Here is a 20,188-nt window from a genome sequence, read left to right on the forward strand (position 1 = left end):
CCTTATCTTACAATTACTTCATAATAAATAAATAAAATATTTTATAAAGTTGTATAAAAGTATGCACAAGAGAAATACAACTGGCAATACTTTTGGTCTATATCTTATGTCATTAATTTAACATCATAATATCATGATATATTTGAATAGTGGGAAATTCAAAGATTTAGAGAGATTTAAAGATTTAAAGAAATATTTTATAATTAGTTAAATAATGGAATTCATTCACTATCAGAAGACATGATGATGGCCAAATAGTTTTGAAATGTTTTTGGATATATTGAAGAGTGAGCTCAAAAGCTTCTAGTTCGCATGTATATAATGAGTAAAGAATATCTTTTGCAAGAACAAGAGTTGGGCTAAAATACTGTTCCTGTGTTGTTCCTGTGTATTCGCACCAGCCACTTTAGAAATTTGTGACTCATTATCTATCAGCAGGGCTCTGGGGAGTTGAAATTCAACAGGTTCCCTACTTTATCATAGGTATTGGCTGATCGCTTGGTCATTTATTTCTAATCAAAAGAACAATTCTTACGTTCAGATTCAAATAAAGAGAAGGCTGAATATGAGAACCAGGTAACTAGATCCCATTACTTCCAAGGTTTTACTCATTTTATGGTCCCCAGAACTTAATTGCCAGACATTAATGATAACATTTCAAGGTGTGAAATACATGAAACAAATAAATCATTTTAAAAACAAACTTGACTAATTTGCTTCATCCCTTTTATCGCTATCTGGAATTTGTTAAGTGTAACTATGAAATGATGCTCATGTTATTTTAAATATCATTTCACTTTTATAAGCCTCAAAGTATTTAATTGATTTAAATACCTCCCCTCCCACCTAAAAACAGAAAGTGTGATATAATTTTAAAGAAAGGGCATATTTATGATGTAAAACCACCTACTGGATCATCAGTGGACTGATTTGGATTCATGGGTACATAATTCTCATCGCTGTCATGCGAATCACTGCTAGAAGTTGTACTATGAACTGAATCTGGCCGGGGAGATAATGGAAACCTGGAAGAACTAAATGAAGAAAAGTATTTTAAAATGTGTAGTGTATTTATTTGTGCTGTTCATAAATATATTTCTATGTTTCATTTAAGTATTTCTATTCCATCTTTCCCTTTAAAAGCAAGAACCATAAAATAAAGGAGTTGAATGATAATTCAAGAAATAAGAAACACAAAATAATCTAGAAGGCTCAGTGGGTTAGGACCGAGTGCCGCGTAGTAGAGTGAGCGCCTGTTACTCGTCCCAGCTTCTGCCAACCTAGCAGTTCGAAAGCACGTAAAAATGCAAGTAGAAAAATAGGGACCACCACGGTGGGAAGGTAACAGCGTTCCGTGCGCCTTTGGTGTCTAGTCATGCCGGCCACATGACCACGGAGACGTCCTCGGACAAGCGCTGGCTCTTCGGCTTTGAAACGGAGATGAGCACCGGCCCCTAGAGTCAGAAACGACTAGCACGCATGTGTGGGGGAACCTTTACCTTTACCTTTTTTAACATATCAGGAACTGCTCTTGAAGAGTATTTTTTTAAAAAAAAACCTGGTGCCGTAGGAAAAGTATTATGTAGGAAGATCCCAGCAAAATAACCAAGACTTTCTGGTGGTAGCGGTGGGGAGGGATTCAGAAAAATCAAGAGGATGGTCATGACTGCCAATTTGATTTTTTCATAACCCCTTATTAGACTCTCTGCTGTACGGCAAAATGACAGGAACATATATAAAGCAATTTATATGGGCAGTACAAATAGATGTTGTGGTCACCGTTAAATAAAAAAGAATATACTGTAGTATGAAAACAGAAGTCAAAGACTTACTCTCGTGTAAAACTTCTGGTGATTGGAGATCTAACTGGAGCTGGCAATTCTTCCCATTCTGATAAAGGTTTAATTTCTAGTGGTGCTGGTTTCACTATAATACATAAGAAACAAGTTTGAAAATAATGCAGTTTAAAAAAATCTTACATTCCTATACACCTATTTATTATAGTTCATTTTCCATATGGAACTTCACCATTAAATGTGGGAAAATATATTTAATATACCCTTAATATACTATATGCATAGTACTAGAACTACTATATAGAAGTAGTATAAACAGCTTTTATGTAAGCAACACTTTGGTTAAGTACCAATTTAAAATGGATAGTTTCTAAAATCAAATAAAACTTTATTGTACAATTAAATCATTCTACTTTCATTTGCCATCAGACAATCAGTATCAATCTAAAATGATTAGATTTACACTTACAATCATTTAAATGTGAACAACATAAAGGGACATTTTATCACGATTGGTGGACATGTAAAAAAGCTAAACAAAATTTGGATTCAAATAGATACTGCTCCATTTTAAATTGAATTAATATTCAATTGATGGTTGGTGACATTAGCAGAACTTGCTGAGATGGACAAGCTGACTTCTCTGATTAGAGAAAAGCCAATATTTATATTTATTCCTGCAGGATTTATCTGCATACATGTGAAAAATGAACTTGTGGTTTATGGTTTTGATGATTAAACAGGACTGTATTATAGAAAAGAAAATCATCATTTAACTTGAGAGAGATTAAAATATAATTGTGCTTATAACCATTGTGAAGAATAATGGAAACAACTATTTGAAATATTTAGGTCTTTATGTATTTTTTTCTATTTTATTCTTTCTTTTCTTATTGTACTTTGGGTTATTCTGTTATTTATTTCTTCTTAATTTTCTCTGTTCTAATTTAGTTTGTATTAGTTCTCATTACCACTTTTAAAACTTTTGTTACACACACAGAAACAAAAATTTGCTTTGTGCAAATTTTTACTAGATCCTAAAAGATTAGTCAAGACTAACTGACTTTTACCAAACCAGTTCTTCAGACTTTGTCTGCTTTTAATAGATAAATTCCAATTATTTTTCACTCCTCAAGAAGGAGTTGTATCTTGCTGGAATAAACTACCATAACTATTCTTTTCTCTCCTAAATTGTTAATTTTGTGAGGTCCTTTTTATAAAGAAAGGGAAGTTAATCAATACAGTAGTGTATGATTTAGCAGATCATAGAATTCAGATCTTCTTTGAAAGTAGTGTTAGCCTATTAAGCTCATGAGAATGGAATTATTAATTATTAGCTAAACCATGTCATAATATCGTAATCATTTTAATAAGGTCTCAGATTATACTAGATTCAAGCATTAACTGCATACATCTTTGTTATTTTTTAAGAATAACCTCAGAGCAATTAGCTATGACTTAATATTATCCTGCATTAAAAACAAATTGGATCCTGGGAAATGTTGACATCCATCATTTTGAGACTATGATAAGCATATATGCAAAGATTTTTTGATATACTTTATGCATTTGATTTTTGAATGCTTGTATATTATTGAACTTTAGTAGCCTTGAGTGATCAAATGATGAAAAGAATGATATTTTGTATTAAAACAATTAATGCCATGTAGGTCTGCCTACAATTTTTTAAAATGAACTCTATGTTAAGTGTCCTAACACCTTGCTTAGTTATAAAAAGACCCTAAAACGTATCTTTAAAAATGTATAGTTGCTTTTAATAGTTTTATCAGGTTTTAGTTCCAGTTTTGTACTCTATTGTAAATAGCAGAGAGATATTGTAAAGTTACTAGTATAAATTAGTAAGTAGTATAATATGTTTCATTATTGTAACATATTAACATACTTCTGTTTCTAAGCAATTTGGTACATGGAATACTCTCTTTAGAATTATTTTAAACTATTCATGCAATTCTTGATTAGAATAATAAAAAATAGGTATTTTTAAAATTACTTTAAAATACTTAAAATACTAACTGGGCCGTGAATAAGCATGTATGTATATCCATTATATTTTTAACATAGATTAATTTTACAGTAAATTTTAAAAAACAATTTAAAAAGGAGCATTAAATATGTTATAAAGTTTTATAAACATAGGGCAGTGGGGGAAAGTATGTTGTAACATTTTAAAAACACTTATAACATTGTGCTAAATACACAATTTAATGCAATATTATAAGTGTATAACAATTAAATTGTACATACTTTAAAAATAATTGGGAAAATGTGCTGAAAAACCTGTGTGAACATTAAACACAGTACTTTTCTTCTATTCATTGAAGCAGCCTGTTTTTTGGCTTCCATTTCAGACCTTTGAAGTAGTTCAAGAAATAAGTAGCAGAAATGCTCTTAATTTTTGAAAGCCCTTCAGGACTCTTTATCTAACACATCTAATACCAAAACCAAATCAAGGCAGTAATATTTTTAAAATAGCCATGTTTCAATTACTTCTGATATTACACATTAATTGAAAAAAAATCCTTTATGCTAATAAAATTTCTATAAACAGTAGTCTTTATAAATCATAATATGGCATAACTCAATTACTTGAGTGTTTACATATTTCACATTATAATGTATACATAATCTAAAACCAAGCAAAATATATTTGAAATAAAGCCCAAGATTAAGTTAAAAAGGAAGAAAAGTGATTTGCAAGCAGAATTTCAACATGTTTTGCTACAAATGTTTTTTCCTGAGCAAGTAGACATGTGGCTGAGACACGTGGAATGAACAATATGAGTAGTCAGATTTTTTTTTACTTATATTGAGTCTTATATTGAGCCCAATAGATCATGCAATACTGAAGTACATACCCTTTCTCCTTGTTGTAAAGTCACCTATGGTTTGTGAATCTGTTCGCTCTAAACCATGAGGTTTAGGTCTTAAAATTTTAGGGCTTTGACCTAATTGATAAAAAAGGAATATTTCTTAATATAGTTTTTTATTACCAAGAAAAAAAACAAGAAAAATAATTTGACTACTAAGAAACTGCAAAGTCCCTTGCAGAAAGAGATTGCATTTTTGAAGGGTAAGCAAGCGACAGACAGAAATCTCACACTAAAATTCATGCAGCGTGCTGAGAGACCATGCATCAAAATTGCTCCAAGGAAGCAATTGAGTTGAATGTCACCAATAAATAAGATGTTCTTGCTGAAAACAGTGCTGTTAGATATCAGATTGGAAGGAGGAACACTACAGTGATACTTCAATAAAGCATACTATGAAAGGGATTAAAGTATATCAAGAAAAAAAAGGTGAGCCACAGCACAGAAGATACTGTATGTTCTGCCATCTTACAGTAAAAGTTTTTTTAATTATGGAAGCATAGAAATATGTTAAACTAGATTATTCAAAAATATTTCCTTATCTAAACAGAAAAACAGAATGACCAAGAGCAAAATACCATGAGAGTGGGATTGACTTCTAAGTTCCTTCTGGCTTACTGTGGCTAACCCTACTACTCCAGCAGCTGATAGTAGTACTGGTCTACCTGATCTCTAAAGGGCTAGAATGGGACCCATCTACTTGGTCTCCAGCGGCCAAAAGAGAGGCCCATCTAACTGGCATCTGGAAAGCTAGGGTGGTACTGGTCTACTGACCCTCTAGATGGTGACATAGAATCACTGACATGACAACAAATTTGCCACATTTCAGTTCTACTAAAATCACAGATCCTGGATTTTAGATGCATTCTGTAAGATAGCCCATTTGAGGTACCTTGTTTCAAAAATTGTTACCCTATGATGCACTATTTTGCCTACTTAAACTTTACCGAAACAATATTTTTTTTAATAGTATACAGAGCTGGTGTGGTGGCACAGTGGTCAGAATGCAGTACTGCAGGCTAATTCTGCCCACTACCAGACTTTGATTCTGACCAGCTCAAGATTGACTTAGTCTTCCATCCTTCTAAGGTTGGTAAAAGGAAGACCCAGATTGTTGGGGGTAATATGCTGATGCTGTATACTGCATAGAGAGTACTGTAAAGCACCATCAAGCGATATATAAGTCTAAGTGCTATTGCTATTTCTATAGTTAAATAAATAAAATGTCCCTTAAATTACTACTGATAGGCAGGCAATTCAATTTCAGTAGTGAAATACAGCAGCAACTTCATTTAATTTTGTATCTTGAATGAACGTAGTTGTAAGAAATATGCATGGTGACAGTGGTGCATTTATTATTTTAAAACTTTAATTCTATTTCTGATAGCCCTATCCCAATATCTAACACTAAATTACATGATGAAAGATATGAAAGGTATATAAAATAATAATAAACTAAGTTGTTTTCACTTAGAGAATAACTGCTTATTGATGTATTATCATGATTGCTGGCAAAAGGAATACTTAGAAAAACTGATTTCATAAAGTTTTCCTGCATTATTGTGAGTTTTTGCAGAATTGTTTGTTGGAGGTTCCTGAAAAATTCAACCAAAAACCAAAATTCAACCAAAAAAGCCAACCAAAATCTCACATTTAGCTTTCTTTAAATGAATTCAATAAAGCTATGAATAACAGGCCAACAAAGTGAAATTAGATCTAATGTCTAACCTGTAGAAACAATGAATTATCAAATTGAAAGCAGATTCCTTCCAGATATACAGTACTATGTAATTTTACAGAAACAACATCTTATAGCAATAGCAATAGCTCTTAGGCTTATATACTTATTATATATGTATTAATTTAAAGAATAATAAATTTACTGAGGCATATGTTTTAGGGACTTACATAGTCTTCTAATTCAGATACATCTACAGGAAATCAAGAGATAATAAATGATGAAGCCATTTCATCACTGAGATGCAAGGTCTGCTTGTATAGAAACACTATGGTGAACGAATGCATGAAAAGGTTGGTGCTTGCACCTGATAGTGTGAGGCTGCTGACCAACGTATCAGATCATGCCAATCTTTTAACTTAAAACTATTTTACAATATACAATAATTTGAAAATCATTCTCTGATGGTGGGGATTTTATACAGATTTCTTGGGATTTTATACAGATAAAGATGATAATAAACTGTATTTAGGTTTGGCCTGTTCAAATTGGGTAGACTAGGATCCTTTACAACAGTGAGGTTCACAGGAAGAAAGTTTTATGTGATTTTAGGAAATCATGTTTTATAGCTTCCTCTTTCATATTGTTTAAGGGTAACCCTCACCTTCAAGATAGAGCAGCTGTAACAGAAAACTCTCCTTCTATGCAAAGTTCATTTTAGGATCCAAGATTTAGGTTTAATGTTCTATCTGTAATTCTAGAGTAAAATACCAAAGAGCTGTCACTAATTATACAAGTTAAAAGAGTCACAATACAAAACAAAATAGAATTATCACTGCATATGAAATTCCTTATTATCTCAAAAGGTTATAACATGAACTACAAAAAAATGCTGCATTCTTATTTCAACAGTGCTCTAAAGAGAGATGTGCAAGAGAAACTAAAGCACCAGCTTTGAAAAGCCTCAAGTTCACTATTTATTATATAAAACTGTACACAATTACATCAGAAACCAAGCATGCTATTTTCTCTGCTTTGCATATAGCTAGCCAGTTATTAGCACAAGCGCTCAGAGGTCTGTTAACATTTTTTAAGATCTCAATGTATCATCTACTAAAAAACTCAGGACTGTGTGAAATTTCAATTGTAATTAAGTATTCATTTCATGTTCTATGTGCCATTTTGCAAATAGTTTGCAAAGAGACTGATGTGATGCTTAACTACAAAACAGTGCTCCTTTTTAATATTATCTTTGAGGCTACACATCTATTACATCTGAAATCAGTAAGAATTTTTAATAACACTTAAGTAAAAATTCAGAGTAACTCAGTTATTTTCATTGGTAGAAATGCTGATGAGCAGTGCTGAGAGAAAGCAAAATCTGAATTTGCTGCCAATGCAATTTAGAAAGTACCATCACCAACACTTGCAAGCACTGAAAGATTAGAACAGCAAAAAAGTGTAATTGTGATCAGCACATAATTTAGTATGAGTCATTATAAAAAATTTTTTATAAAATGAGATATATACAAAACATGCTCAAATAACGTGTGTCTTCTCTTGCTGGAAGAAAAAAACTTACCTGCCTTTATTTTTATACACATTGGGTTGGATCCAGGCTTCTACCTCTATAAACAAATAGGAACTTGAATCTAGCAAATCATTGTGCTAGACAAAGGAAACATGGCAGCAATATTCTCTTACTCTTTCTCTCCTGCTGCCACTTCCTTCCTATACTTTCATATAAAAGTTGCTGCAGAGGGAATAAGAGAAAATTGCCACTCTGCTCCTTCTCCCATTTTAGTAGTTCTCAGGAAAGCAAATAATCCGTGTGGTTGTTGTTCTCTGAGCTTGGCTGTTTTCTTGCAGACGTCTGCAAGAAAAACAACCAAGCTCAGAGAGCAGGTAGGATTCCTGAGCTACAAACAATCTCTTCTATTGGTAGCAAATAATCTGAGTCAATTCAAAAGCCTGTTAAGACACTGAAGCAGGGCCCTCCAGATGTCACTGAGCTGCACTGGCATGGCCTATGATGAGGCAAGCTATGAATGGTAATTTTACAACATCTAGTAGTAATAGTTAATAATAGTTCCCTATTGTTAGAGATCCATGGTGGCACAGTGGTTAGAATGTAGTATTTCAGGCTAATTCTGCTGACTGCCAGTAGTTCTATTCTCACCAGCTCAAGGTTGACCCAGCATTCCATCCGTCCGAGATCGGTAAAATAAAGACCAGGTTGTTGAGGGCAATATGCTGACTCTGTAAACCCCTTAGAGTAGCTTATAAAGCACCGTGAAGTGGTATATAAGTCTAACTGCTATTGCTATTCCATGACAATGACATGCATTCCTTCTACATTGTTACATTAAAATATGTATTATCCATTAATACAACTTTAATGGATACTGAGAGATGGAGTTATTTGAGATGAAATATACACTACGAGTAAAATCTAAATTTAAAGAGACAGTAAAACCATGAGTTTACCAGTTTCAAAAATGCTGTATGTATTTGTAAATTAAAGATTTAAATGAGACTGCTTCCATTTAATAACTTATTTTATGAAAAACAAATCAGATTATTATCTACACATTCTGCTGATCATGGATTAGTGATACCTAAATTACTCCCAAATCAGAGATCTAGCCTACTGTCAGAAATTTTGCCCGAAATTAAAAACAGAACCTTAACTGAAGGTATAGCAATAACAATAAACTGTTGCAAATGTGTTTTTAAAATTGCTGTAATTTTATTTATTTGTATAATTTATCTTTTGCTTTCTTTTTTTTTTTTTTTTTTTTTTTTATTGAAAAGTTTTAAAATACAGTTTTCCATTAGAAAAAAAAAAAAAAAAAAAACCCTTCCCCCTCCCTCTACCCCCCCTACCTCCCCCCAACGTCCCTCCCTCCCCTCCTCCCTCCACCCCCCCTCCCCCCCCGACTTCCCAGAGCTAAATACAAGGTATATGTATGTAAAAAAGCAATCATAAACTACCATATACTAAAGACTATAGATTCTAAAATCCATCACTCTCTAGCTTATATAGGATAAAACACACCTTAACCATAATAAATGTATATAAAAAAAAACTAGCATAAAAGAAAGAAAAAGAAACGAAAGAAGACTCATTCGAATGCTACATAAAACTTCTTAACCCTATACTTGTTCTGGATAAACTCAATCCATTTTCTCCATTCCATAATATAACGTTCTTGCGAATGATCTTTCAAATAGGCTGAAATCTTCGCCATCTCTGCCAGGTCGGAAACCTTTAAAGTCCATTCTTCTATAGTCGGCAGTACCTCTTTCTTCCAATATTGACCTATCAAAAGTCTTGCTGCCGTAACTAAGTTCAACATCAGCTTAGAGTCCACAACTGTAGCGTCAACAATTATTCCCAACAAAAAAAATTGCGGACAAAACTTTATCCTCCGTTTAAAAATCTTCTGCATATTCCACCAGACTTTTATCCAAAAAGCCTTAACCTTCTTACATGTCCACCATATATGAAAATATGTTGCATCTTCATCACCACATCTCCAACATTTAGGCTGGTATTTCGGATACATACTTGCAAGCTTTTTGGGATCTAAATGCCATCTATAAAACATTTTGTAAAAGTTCTCTCTTAAATTTTGAGCTTGAGTAAATTTTACATTCCTCACCCAAATCTTCTCCCAGGTGTCCATTGTAATAACTTCCTGAATGTTTTGGGCCCATTTTATCATGCAATCTTTAACAAGCTCCGTTTCTGAATCAATCTCCAGCAATGCAAGATATATCCGTTTAATATGTGCTGGTCCCTGGTTTCTAATTTGCTTTATCAAATTTTCATCAGTCATTATAAATCCATTTTTCTGGTCTTCTTTCCACCTGGCCCGTAACTGAATATATTGAAACCAAGTTTGGACAACCTTCTCTTCTCGCAACAGGCTATATGCTTTCAAGCACCAAATATTCCTTTCCAAACTTAAAATCTCCTTGTACGTAGTCACATCATGTTTAAAGCCAGCATGTATATTTTCTATTGCGTGTTTTGGAATTGCCCACAATGGTATCTTGCTGCTTAACTTATGTCTATACTTCTTCCAAACTCTCAGCAATGCCTGTCTTAAAATATGCATCCTGAACACAATATCTACCTTCTTATCATACAACAAATATGCATGCCAGCCAAACAACAGATCATGGCCCTCAAGATTTAATAACCTCAATTGCGTCAAATTAATCCAATCGCTTATTCCTACTAATGCAGCAGCTTCATAATATAATTTCAAATTGGGCAGCTTAAGGCCACCTCTCTCACGAGTATCCTGCATAATCTTAAGTTTAACTCGTGGCTTTTTCCCTGCCCAGACAAATTTATTGATACCACGCTGCCATTCCTCCAAATTAGAATCTTTCTTAAGAATCGGTATCATTTGAAATAAAAATAAAAATTTGGGCAGGACATTCATTTTCACTGCTGCAATCCGTCCCAACAAAGACAATTGCAATTTTTGCCAACTCTCCAATTCTTTTTGAATTTTTCCCCATAATTTTTCATAATTATTTTTATATAGCTTTGTATTAGAGGGCGACAAAATCACCCCCAGATATTTAACCCTTTTAACAATCTCAAATCCAGTTAATCCTTCTAAGAGAGCCTTCTGTGAAACTGTCATATTTCTAGCCAAAATTTTAGTTTTCTGTATATTTACTTTAAATCCAGAAACTTTGCCATATTGTGTTATTATCTCCATCAGGTCCACAACAGAGTTCTCTGGCTGGGTCACTGTAACAACCAGATCATCGGCAAATGCTCTCAATCTATAGTCCTGATCTCCAACTTGAATTCCCTTAATTTTTTCTGAATTCCGAATCTTGGTCAATAGTATCTCCAATGTTAACACAAATAACAAGGGCGATAACGGACACCCTTGCCTTGTGCCCTTCTCAATATTACATACTGCTGTCAAGCTATTATTAACTATGATTCGGGCAGTTTGTTTTTGATATAATGCCCTAATCGGCTGCAAAAAATTTTCGCCAAAATCCATTTTATCTAAGACTTTCAACAAAAATTGCCAATTCAATTGATCGAAAGCCTTTTCAGCATCTAAAAAGATTAGCGCTGCAGAGATCTGGTTGTGCCTTTCCAAAAACTCTAACACATCAACTATATGTCTCACATTATTTTTCATTTGCCTACCACTAATAAACCCCGTTTGGTCCCCGTGAATCACCTGTTGCAGGACCCTCATCAGTCTATTAGCCAAGACCTTAGCAAATATCTTATAGTCTGTATTTAAAAGCGATATCGGTCTATAATTTTTAACTTGAGTAGCATCCTGGTCTTCCTTCGGAATCAAAGAAATAAAAGCTGTTCTCCAAGACGGGGGCACCTCTCCCCCCCTCTGGATTGTCTGGAACAGTTCCTTTAACGGTTTTATCATCTCTAATTGCAAGTTTTTATAATAGGCCGCAGTCAAGCCATCAGTGCCTGGTGCTTTATCCACCTTCAGTTCCTTAATAGCTGTAAAAATTTCCTCTTCTGTAATCAGTTGATTAATCCCCTCTTTTTGTACTTGCGTAAGAACCGGGATGCTAGCATTCTCCAAATATATATCAATATCTTTTATATTAATTTCCTCCTTAGTATATAATTTCGAATAAAAATCCAGAAAAGCATCCTTAATAAGATTCTGTTGAAACACAACCCTTCCTTTATATTCAATCTTATCTATATTAGAGGCCCTTTGCTTTTTTCTCAGTCTATAAGCTAACCATCTGCCTGGTTTATTAGCGTTGCAAAAAGTATTATGCCTAGCAAACCGCAGATTAGTTGCCACTTGATCTGCCATTAATTTATCAAATTGTCCTCTTAGCAATCTAATAGCCTCCTTAATCTTCACATCCTCTGGATTCAAAATCAAAGCCTTTTCTTTTTCCTTTATTTCATTCTCCAGTTGTTTCCTTCTAATTTCCACTGCACGTCTATGTCTATTGTTCATATATATCAACACCCCTCTCATATAGGCCTTGCTAGCATCCCAAACCATGTCCATAGAAGTACCCTTATTCATATTAATCTCAAAAAAATCCTTCATCCGCTGTTTACATTCTTCCACATTTTTCTGATTTCTAAACAAATTCTCATTTACACGCCACGAGCGTCTGTCTCTTTTCTCCTCATCAATCTCCAACCAAACTGGGCTGTGGTCAGAGATAATTCTCGCACAAATCTTCACCTTTTTAGATCTCAGAAAAAGGTCATTAGTCAACAAAATAAAATCAATCCTTGAAAAAGATTGGTGTCTGTCAGAATAAAAGGTATAATCCTTCTCTTGGAAGTGTCTCTCACGCCAAATATCTCGTAATTCCAAGTCATCCTTCATTTCAAAAAAGGATTTAGGCAGTCTTGCATGACTTGGAATGCGCTTAAAAACTCCAGCCTTATCCAGCTGTACATCCAAAACACCATTCCAATCTCCCATAAAAATAAAAGATTTATAATCCAACTGGGTAATCTTTGTGTGAAGTAAGCTAAAAAAATCAGCTTGTTGTTGGTTAGGTGCATATAATCCAACTAAAAGCGTCTTTTTACCTTCTAACAACAGCTCAATCATAACATATCGTCCATGCTTATCTGCTTCAATTAAGTCTGCTGTTAAGGCACTTTTAACATAAACAACCACTCCATTTTTCTTATTCTCTGCAGAGGCAACAAATTGCGTACCCAGTCTCGAGTTCAATAAATACTTTTGATCCAAAACTCTAATATGCGTTTCTTGCAAACATATAACATCTATCTTAAATTGTTTTAAGTATTGAAAAACTTTCTTCCTCTTCTGCGGTGAATTTAATCCATTAACATTCCAGGTTAGAAATTTAGTTGCCATGCATATCCTCCAAAAGCTCTTGGACCACAGCTTTGATAGGACTAATTTCTTTAGGCCGTGCTCCTCCCACAGCTTGACTATATGTACGTTGTGAAGAATCTGAAGACTTTTGCTGATCTTGTTCTTTTATTTTCTTTGCTCGTTTTAAAGCAGCACGCGTTACTCTTTGCTCTCTAGGATCATCCAAAGAAGTTGTAGCTTGATCTCCTCCAACACCACTTTCCTCTGTTCCATCCTCTTGATGTTTTCCTTCTCCAGATCCCTTTCCAGCTTCCAGAAGTGTTAATGGGGCTGCTTTTAAGACATTGTTATAGAAATCACGCGCTTGCTTCACAGTAATCAGCCGGTACCTTTTACCTTCATGCATCACCATCAGCCCCTCAGGGATCTCCCATCTGAACCTTATATCTCTTTGCTTAAACTCCTGCACAAGAAATGCATAGTCCTTCCTTCCCCTTAAGATCCTTGGAGGAATTTCTTTTAAAACCAGAACTTCTTGTCCAGCAATCACCACTTTAACATCATAGGCAGCTTGTATAACTTGGTCTCTAATTTCTCTTTTTGCAAAATAAACCACCACATCTCTAGGCAACTTTCTCTGCCTAGCAATCCATGAATTCACCCTGAACACTTTATCCATAGCTGCTCTTATTTCAGATGCTGGCTATTTGTATAATTTATCTAACTACATGATACCAAATAGGCTCTAAGTGGCTTACAGAAATTAAGTGTTAAAAGGAAGATACAAATAAAAAAATTAAACTTTGATGAACATATTTAATATCTTAATAATAAAATTCTAATTTAAAATTGTTCATACTGGCTATCAACTTCTATATAGTTTTATTCTGTGAAGGGTAAACAGAGATAGGAAGAAAATGCTTAGAGCAACTGAATGCACACACTCATCCCTCACCTTTCCGATCTGGCTTCAGGTTCCTGTCCACTGGAGGAGGTTCACATTCTGCTGCAGGGACTGCCCTTCTGGGAGGGGTCTTTGGACTAGATCTAAATCCCATGTGTGCTGGTGGAGGCACTTGCATTCCAAATAGTGAAAAATCAAAAGTGCCAGGAGTCATTGGCACATAGTTCGTCATTTCTTGGATGGGTTCAGTAAAACTGCTAGAATGGTGGCGTGGAGGAGAGTTAGGGTTCATGGGGACATAATTTTCATCCAGTTCTTCACTTGAAACACTTCCAACAGTCAACAGACTTTTATTTTTCTAGAAACAAGAGTTATGATAGCAGTAAGTTAATCAGAATTCACTGACTATGATTCAAGTCATATGATACATTATTGATCAAAGGGCCCCAACCATTCCTTCATGGAACAGAATTCTTCCATCCCTTACACTTTTAAACATCCACCACATCCTCTGCCTTCTCATTGTATTATGTGTCTGCCACTTTTCTACACATTTTGCTAGAAGCTTATGTGCTGAATCTATTTTCATAATATTTACCAAGCTCCTTCCCTCTCCTGCATCAGGTTGATGTCCCATTATGAAGCTGCCCTTTTATTACATTATAGCCAAGCCATCCTTGCAAATATTTTTCATAAGTTCTATTGTTTTGTATTAGTGAATATGCACACAACCAAATAAATAAATAAATAAATAAATAATGCTGAAATACCTATGGTTACAGTAAGGACTCAATGGGCATTTTTATCATCTTGATACAAGGCCTGCAGATGTTGACATTAAAATATTTGCTGATGTAAGAGCAGCAACTTGCTTAAGTCCCATTAGGCATCACTACAGAGCCCTCCAACTAGCAAATGACCTCTTAGGCTTCAGAGACAACATTAGACAACCTAGATATTCCCTGCGCAGTAGATTGATATACCATATTTTTAATATATGAAGTCACAAGATCAGAATGAGAACCCTCTTAAAGAAATTCTGGTTGTAGAGAGTTTAATTTTAACCCTCTTTAACAGAATTCTCATTCTAATCTTGTGACTTCATTTATTAAAAATAGGGTATCTCAATTTACTGCACAGGGAATATATCTAGGTTGTCTCTGACTAAGCAAAGCCAGTGATTGATGTTTGATGTTCAGCATAAAGTTTCTTTCCTGAGTTGTATAGTAAGTAGACTGGCATTTCAGCTTTAGAAAAGTTTATCCTCCCCACTTGGCAAATCAAAATAATACTTACAAAGTGGTTATGGAAGCCTTCCAGTGAGCTTGATCTATCATTTGGAAACGTTCGTGGAACAAAATAGCAGTCTTGAGAACCAAGGTCTAAAACAAGAAGAAAGCAAATGTTTTTTCCCCCATTCCTCAGCGATGAAATAAAATCATACTATTAAGAGCAACTAGTCAAAATGAGAAATTTTGTATAATTACTTTCTATATCAGTCTTCCCACTTTGTTATGTTTTGGATATATTCATACAAACATCACTTGACTGGAAATAATGGGAGTTGAAGCACAATATAGCTGAGGGAAGGGCTAGAAAGACTAGCCCAGGTATCTACTTATAGCTAATTACAGCCACAAGCATGTTTTCATATTGTACTACCGTAATATTAACTTCACCTGATTTCCAGCCCCTGGCTAAAATAAGGGTAGGTCAGATTAATTCTGGGATTAATATATTTCCTTTTATTCCAAAACTATTCAAGGTTAGCCTCAAAATAGGCAAAATTTCTAGCCACTGTACATTTCAGACAATTTCAAGATAGGTAATAGCATTATAACTCAGTAGCAGGAAAATTCTCTATGTCTCTTTCACTGTTTAAATATGCAAACAGAGCTAATGTTCGATCTTATAGATCAGACATGTCAAACTCGCAGCGTCATGTGACGTAGCGCAACGTATCGGGACGGTTTTGCCATTGCCGGCAATGGGGTGGGTGTGGCTTCCAGATGACGCGTCCGGCCCGTGGGCCAGCAGTTTGACACCCCTGTTATAGATGTAAGCAGTGAACAAAGAAATTAGACTTAAAAGGGAAAGAGAAATATTCCATCCCATCCTCCTTTTTATCTAATTTGTTCTGTACCTTTCATTTTGACTGCCAGTTTTGGCTCTTCTGCACATGCCAATCTTCTCCTTAATCCCATACCATCCTCATTATTTCATCCAAGAATTAAAAAAATATTCACAAAGATTTTAAGCGTTACAAAGTTGCAAGGGACAAACCTGAATATCTAAGAGCTATTGTCCAAGCTCATGTTTCTTTACACAACTTCAGCCTTAGCCATTCCAACAGAAGCTGAAGGGAGCTGCCTAATCCTGCTTTGTAGGCACTAAAATGATTAAGGCATACTTGAATAGTAAAAGATGAACACCACAATGGCAATTTTTAGATTCAAAATATTTGTACTCTGGAAACCATCTTGCTTGATAATAAAATGATTGACTTACATCATAAATAGCATCCAGGCTCAAAAGGATTTGCAGGCATTTAGCCAAAGGCAGGTAGCCTCATTGCAAATAAGGCCTACTGTTTTAAAAAAACTTTAATTTACTTAGGGACACAAGAGAGATGGTGCAATGTTGACAATAAAAGGGGCACTGTTGGAACTTTTTTTATAGGTTGGGAAATTAATTAAAATAAATGTATTAAGTCTAACACAATTTTTACCCACTCATTATTATATAGGTAAAAACCATAGTAATCAAGCATGCATATTTCTGTTTTGGTACTGAAATATGGCAGTTCAAAAGGGCTTAATCTAATTCTTAATGTAGGATATCCATGTTGCAGTAGCCCTAAGAGATGTCTCTCTTAATAAACTATAACAAAAGACAGCGCAAGAAAACCAAATCTAAGGATATATATTTACCCTCAAAGACCCATGATTTTGATTGTGTGATTTCCTTTTATAAACATATGAATGTCTATATAAATTTATATCTACTAAATAATAATAGAATGGAGATCTTAATATTAAGTACTGAAACTACTATCAATAACTACCATTTTGATATAAATGCAGCAGTTCTTTTTATATTATACTTAAGTTTGGATAAAAAATTAAATAATTTTAAACTTGCAATACTGACATCTTAAAATGCTTTTAATATTGATATATTTTTACTTTTCATTTTTTTATCAATATCAATTTATCAATAAGCTGCCTACATAATAGAATGTTCACAATTTAAAATAATATTACATACATATCATTGAATGGAAATCTGCATTGAAATAATATAATTTATCAAGATTTATAAGATCACATTAAAAGGAAATTAAAACAAACCCAATGATTTTGATCTAACATTCCTTTCTTGGAAATATAAATGAAATCTTTGATAAAATTTATCCAATAAAAAAACCACTAACCTTTGCGAAATATATTTATATCCATGGTGGAAATTGTGTTGCTGCGAGATGGGAGCAAGCCACCTGTTGGGATACAGTAACTGCTATCAGTATCTGATGCAGTACGAGAAATGCTACATGCCTCCACCGGAGAGCGATCTGAAGCATGATGAGGCTTGGGTGGACGTGGTGGAGGAACATCTGGAATAGTCTCTAGTTTTGAACTTTGAGTTAATGAGCTTTCTGGAAAAGTTCGTGGAATCTGGTAAGTACTTCCAGGTGTTGAGGGAATGTCATAACTAAGGGAGAAATGCCTCATCTGTGTATCAAGAGAAGAGGTTGCAGATGGAGTGCTGAAAACATGTTGCTCTCCGTCTATATCAGTTCCGGAAGGAGATGCCTTTGGTAAAACATCTTGAGAATAACTCCGTGGTAGATTATAAAGACTGCCATCTACTGACACTGAAGCTGCTCTCGATGTGGGGGAATCATATACACTATGTTGCTGGAAATATCCATTCACTGCATGCTTGTTTAGTGATTGCACAGAACTTTTATGGGAAGGCACATTATCATTACAATCTGTTTCAGAACAGGCAGGTTTTGCTGTATCAGCTGACAACCTAAATGTTAGATGAAAACAAACAAAAAATAAATGCATATTTATGCATGTTTCTTACAGAAACAAATATTTCCTAAAATAAGAAACAAAAATAGAAAATCACAACTGTGTTTCATACAGGCTTTAACTTTACATGTATTACTAACATGCATCTATAATGCAGTAGGACTTGAGGGGAGAAACTGCTTCTTGGTAAATCATCTAGGACTGCAGGTACCAATGTGGCATTTTTCATTCTTAAATTCAAAAAGTGGATGCTTTCATGATATACTGTGTTTCCACACTACATTGCTAAGTTCTCAGTTGTCATTCTGTCTCATGGATATTAGTCAGCAAGGCTTCTAAGAGATCTCTTCTCATAAACAATCAATTGCTAGTTATCTACAGCAGTGGTACCCAACCTTTCTGGCTCCACCGAACACTGATGGTGGCAGGGGAGGGGGAAGAGAGAATATGGTTTTGTGCATGCAACCTAAATTCCGCACATGCGCAGATGAAGCTTCATGCAATGGCCCATCACTTGCGTGGCCCAGTTCCCAACAGGCTGCGGACCAGTACTGGTTAGTGGACCGGAGGTTGGGGACCCCTGATCTACAGGACTGATTATCTAGACCCGTACCAATCGGGTTTCAGGCCCAGGTACAGCACGGAGATGGCACTGGTCGCTCTGGTGAATGATCTCTGGAGGGCCCGGGACAGGGGATATTCCTCTGTCCTAGTCCTATTAGACCTCTCGGCGGCTTTCAATACCATCGACCATGGTATCCTGCTGCGGCGTCTCAGGGGACTGGGAGTGGGAGGCACAGTTCTTCAGTGGTTCTCCTCCTATCTCCTGGGACGCTCGCAGTCGGTGTTGGCAGGGGGGCAGAGGTCGACCCCTAGGTCTCTCGTTTGTGGAGTTCCTCAGGGGTCGGTCCTCTCGCCTCTCCTGTTCAACATCTACATGAAACCGCTGGGTGAGATCATTCGTGGTTTTGGAGTTGGGTATCATCAATATGCTGATGATACCCAACTTTTCATTTCGACCCCAAACCACCCCAGTGATGCCCTCTCTGTGATGTCCCGTTGCCTGGAGGCGATTCGGGTCTGGATGGGGAGGAACAGACTTCAGCTCAACCCTGACAAGACTGAGTGGCTGTACATTCCGTCATCCCGGGACATTCAAAATGTTCCATCTCTTTCTATGGGGGGTGAGTTTTTACCCCCCCGTGGATAGGGCTCGCAACTTGGGAGTCCTCCTAGATTCATGGCTTACTCTAGAAGATCATATAGTAGCCGTGACTAGGGGGGCTTTCGCTCAGGTTCGCCTGGTGCGTCAGTTGCGGCCCTATCTGGACCGGGATGCCCTGTGTACGGTCACTCATGCGCTTGTGACCTCTCGTCTGGACTACTGCAATGCTCTTTACATGGGGCTTCCCTTGAAGACCACTTGGAGGCTCCAACTGGTACAGAATGCGGCCGCGAGAGTTGTCTTGGGAGTTTCCCGGTACTCCCATGTTACACCTTTGCTCCGCGAGCTGCATTGGTTACCAGTTGTCTTCCGGGTGAGGTTCAAGGTCTTGGTGATGGTTTTTAAGTCCTTACATGGCATGGGTCCGGAATACCTCGGAGACCACCTGCTGCCGGCGTCGACTCCCCTCCGCCCTGTGCGTTCCCACAGAGAGGGCCGCCTCAGGGTGCCCCCGGTCAGAGAATGCCGGCTGGTGGCCCCCAGGGGGAGGGCCTTCTCTGTGGGCGCCCCGGCTTTATGGAACCAACTGCCGGTCGAGCTCCGGATGGCACCGGATCTTCGCTCCTTCCGGCGCGGGTTAAAGACCCATCTATTCGAACAAGCTGGCCTGGCCTGATGGGGGAATTTTAGGGTTTTTTTTAATGTTTTTTATACCTTGATTGTTTTAATTCGGGCAATAATTTAATCCTTTTTTAACTTTTGTATTTTCTATTTATATGCCCTGTTCACCGCCCTGAGTCCTTCGGGAGAAGGGCGGTATAAAAATTTAATAAACTTAAACTTAAACTTAAACTTAATAATAAAACATTAATTAT

At 35.9% G+C, this 20,188-nt stretch overlaps 1 protein-coding gene across 1 annotated transcript in view; it reads right to left on the minus strand.

The window, feature by feature from the left end:
- GAB1 (GRB2 associated binding protein 1) overlaps positions 1-20,188 on the minus strand; it is a 110,927-nt gene that overhangs the window by 3,083 nt on the left and 87,656 nt on the right. The window contains exons 4-9 of the mRNA XM_081333360.1: positions 17,542-18,143; positions 15,405-15,490; positions 14,160-14,466; positions 4,673-4,762; positions 1,833-1,926; positions 911-1,034 (exon numbers count right to left, since the gene is read on the minus strand). Of these exons, the coding sequence (XP_081189486.1) occupies positions 911-1,034; positions 1,833-1,926; positions 4,673-4,762; positions 14,160-14,466; positions 15,405-15,490; positions 17,542-18,143 (1,303 nt within the window). The remainder of the gene's footprint in view (positions 1-910; positions 1,035-1,832; positions 1,927-4,672; positions 4,763-14,159; positions 14,467-15,404; positions 15,491-17,541; positions 18,144-20,188) is intronic.

This window comes from Vipera berus, assembly GCF_964194415.1.
Source record: "Vipera berus genome assembly, chromosome: 7".
Taxonomy (NCBI): Eukaryota; Metazoa; Chordata; class Lepidosauria; order Squamata; family Viperidae; genus Vipera; species Vipera berus.